This window comes from Orycteropus afer, unplaced genomic scaffold (genome assembly GCF_000298275.1).
Source record: "Orycteropus afer afer isolate SDZICR_OR568_19922 unplaced genomic scaffold, OryAfe1.0 scaffold00003, whole genome shotgun sequence".
NCBI lineage: Eukaryota > Metazoa > Chordata > Mammalia > Tubulidentata > Orycteropodidae > Orycteropus > Orycteropus afer.
The window spans coordinates 10,582,642-10,585,138 of NW_006921590.1; the positions used below are offsets into that span (position 1 = coordinate 10,582,642).

At 37.5% G+C, this 2,497-nt stretch overlaps 1 protein-coding gene across 1 annotated transcript in view; it reads right to left on the reverse strand.

Moving 5' to 3' along the window:
- Window positions 1-619: 619 nt before the first annotated feature.
- Window positions 620-2,497, reverse strand: part of UBE2E1 (ubiquitin conjugating enzyme E2 E1) — a 137,121-nt gene continuing 135,243 nt past the window's right edge. Inside the window, exons 4-5 of the mRNA XM_007936495.2 lie at window positions 1,502-1,649; window positions 620-717 (exon numbers count right to left, since the gene is read on the reverse strand). Coding sequence (XP_007934686.1) covers window positions 620-717; window positions 1,502-1,649 — 246 coding nt within the window. The remainder of the gene's footprint in view (window positions 718-1,501; window positions 1,650-2,497) is intronic.

Consider the following 2,497-nt stretch of genomic DNA (forward strand, 5'->3'; position numbering starts at 1 on the left):
ACAGTGAACAGCTTAAGGTATTTCACTACAGGTTTTCACAAGTCCTGATTCAAACTTTTAATCTTTTCACAATAAAGTAGATTGGCATATAAAATAAAATACATTAACTACTCATTCCCTATATGGTGTCTTACAGCCACGTGTCCATTTTATATATATGAGATGACAGTCACTAAAAACTGTTAAATATCAATGTTCCCTCCCAAGGAGGGAAAACAAATTCCAATCTTTTTTTTTTTTTTTTTTAAATAAAAAAGTGTGTTGTCTTGGAAGGACTTTACATAAATGGCCATGTGCATAACCTGTACAAAATTAAGCTGTTTTAAATTTACATACTACTAGCAACTGAACCCAAATGTCTAAATGTACATTCTTTCCTGTACTACATTTCAGCTAATATTGCAGAACTAATGAGAGTTTTAAAAGTTGCTATTACCAATTCTGTCTACTGTAGCAAGATACCTTAAGTTACAACAAAATCTTAGGAAATAAGACTGAATAATATCTGTTATAGAAATACCCTACTCTTTACCAACTCCCACCCTCCCCCACCCCTTCAAAATCATAAGCAGCTCTCTTCTGTGACAGACAAATAATGTAAGAATTGTGAAAACTCAATTTATGTAGCGTATCTCTTGGTCCACTGTCTGGCCATTCTGTCATGTTCTGCTCTGTTGGTCATATACTGAGTGGCAATACTTCCCACCAAAGGGTCAGCTAGAAGAAAAGAGCACAGGTTACTTACCAGAAGGAAGAGAACATTTTAATAAACTTATGCAAATAAATTAGTGAAGCTTGGGTAGACATATGCAACAAAGTAGTGATCAAACCCACTTATCAAACCCAAAGAAGAAAAAACAAAAAACCCATTGTTTAGTTGATTCTGACTCATGGTGACCCCATGTTACAGAACAGAACTGCCACATAGGGTTTTCTTGGCTGTAATCTTTTTGGAAGCAGAGCACCAGGCCTCTCTTCCACAGTGCTGCTAGGTAGGTTCAAACCACTCCCCTTTAATAATCAAGCTCATAGCATCTGTGCTACCCAGAAACCCCATCTATGAAATACCACCTGCTGTTCTGGGTATTTTTGCTTCTGGGCTTTGAAAAACAGCATGGATGGGGGAAAATTTCTTACCAATGTAGAATGCTGAGGCTTTAGTCCTGATCTGGCTTCAGCTCCTTAGTTCACTCCATGTCCCTCCCAATAAACACCCAATTGATGATTTTTTGCTCTTATGTATTAGGCTATGTTCAGTAGAGACTGGAAGTTCAAGGTTCCAGACTACAACTGACACCCATTATGGCACTGTGATAACACTGTGAAGTCCTTGACACTACTGCAGTGTAACAGTATTGACCTCTATACTGTTTACCTAGAGTAAGGCTGCCAGGTCCTGGACCTCTAAGTGGTACATCATTGCTCTGAAACTTAAATAGAACCTTTACAAGCTAAAACGTCTTTCAAGGTGAGGAAGGATAAAACAAGTTGTTAACCTTACCAGGATTACAATCTGTAAGAAGTGAGCAGATAGAAAGGAGGACTTTAGAAATAGTTAGTGCTGGGCTCCAATTATCTTTCAATATGTCCAAGCAAATAACTCCTTGACTGTTAATATTACAGTGATAGATTCTTGTCCGAAATGTAACCTAAAAACAAAAGGTAGTGTTAAATATTTAAACAGCATATAATGAAACTCTTTACTAAAGGCACTTGACTGCTAACCAGAAGGCTGGCGGTTCAAACCCACCAGCCACTCCTCGGAAGGAAGATGGGGCAATCTACTTCCATAGTGATAATGCCTTGGAAACCCAAGGAGGGGTCGCTATGAGTGGGGTCCGACTCAACGGTACATAACAACAACAACAATTTAAAACAAGAGCAGCAAGACCTGATGACTTAAGTTTTTAAAAGGTAAATGAAGTGACATAACACTGAGTTTTACTTACTTAAACAATGAATTTAATAAGAAATAGCTTAAGAGATGGTTAAATAAAATTGAAATTATAATTTCACCTCATATCTAATGTCAGGATTGTCAATTTCATTTTAAAAGTAATATCTACAGACAGAATACAAGGTAAGGGCAATACTCAAATTCATCTTTCATAGTTTAAATGTTTTAAATCTAACATTTCCAGGTTTGAACAGCTGTTTGCTGACCTCTTGTGTTAGTTGGCAGTACTACATTACCTCAAAGTAAGCTTTAGCATCATAAATTCAGACTGAGGTACAACATAGTGAACACATGAAGTTAAACAAAATCTTTTTAACAAACTGACCACACACCCAAAAAGCTGTAAAAAGAACTGAAGGTGAGATCTGCTTCTGCTTTTTTGATCTTTACATCAGATCCTGCAACGATCCTATCTAAGAACTGACTGGAATGGAGACTCCACAGGTGAGGAGGCAGGAATGGGTAAGAACCATGCAATTAAGAAATCAAGATAGAGTTCCGGCAAGATGGCGGACTAGGCAGAAAGACTGCACAGACCCT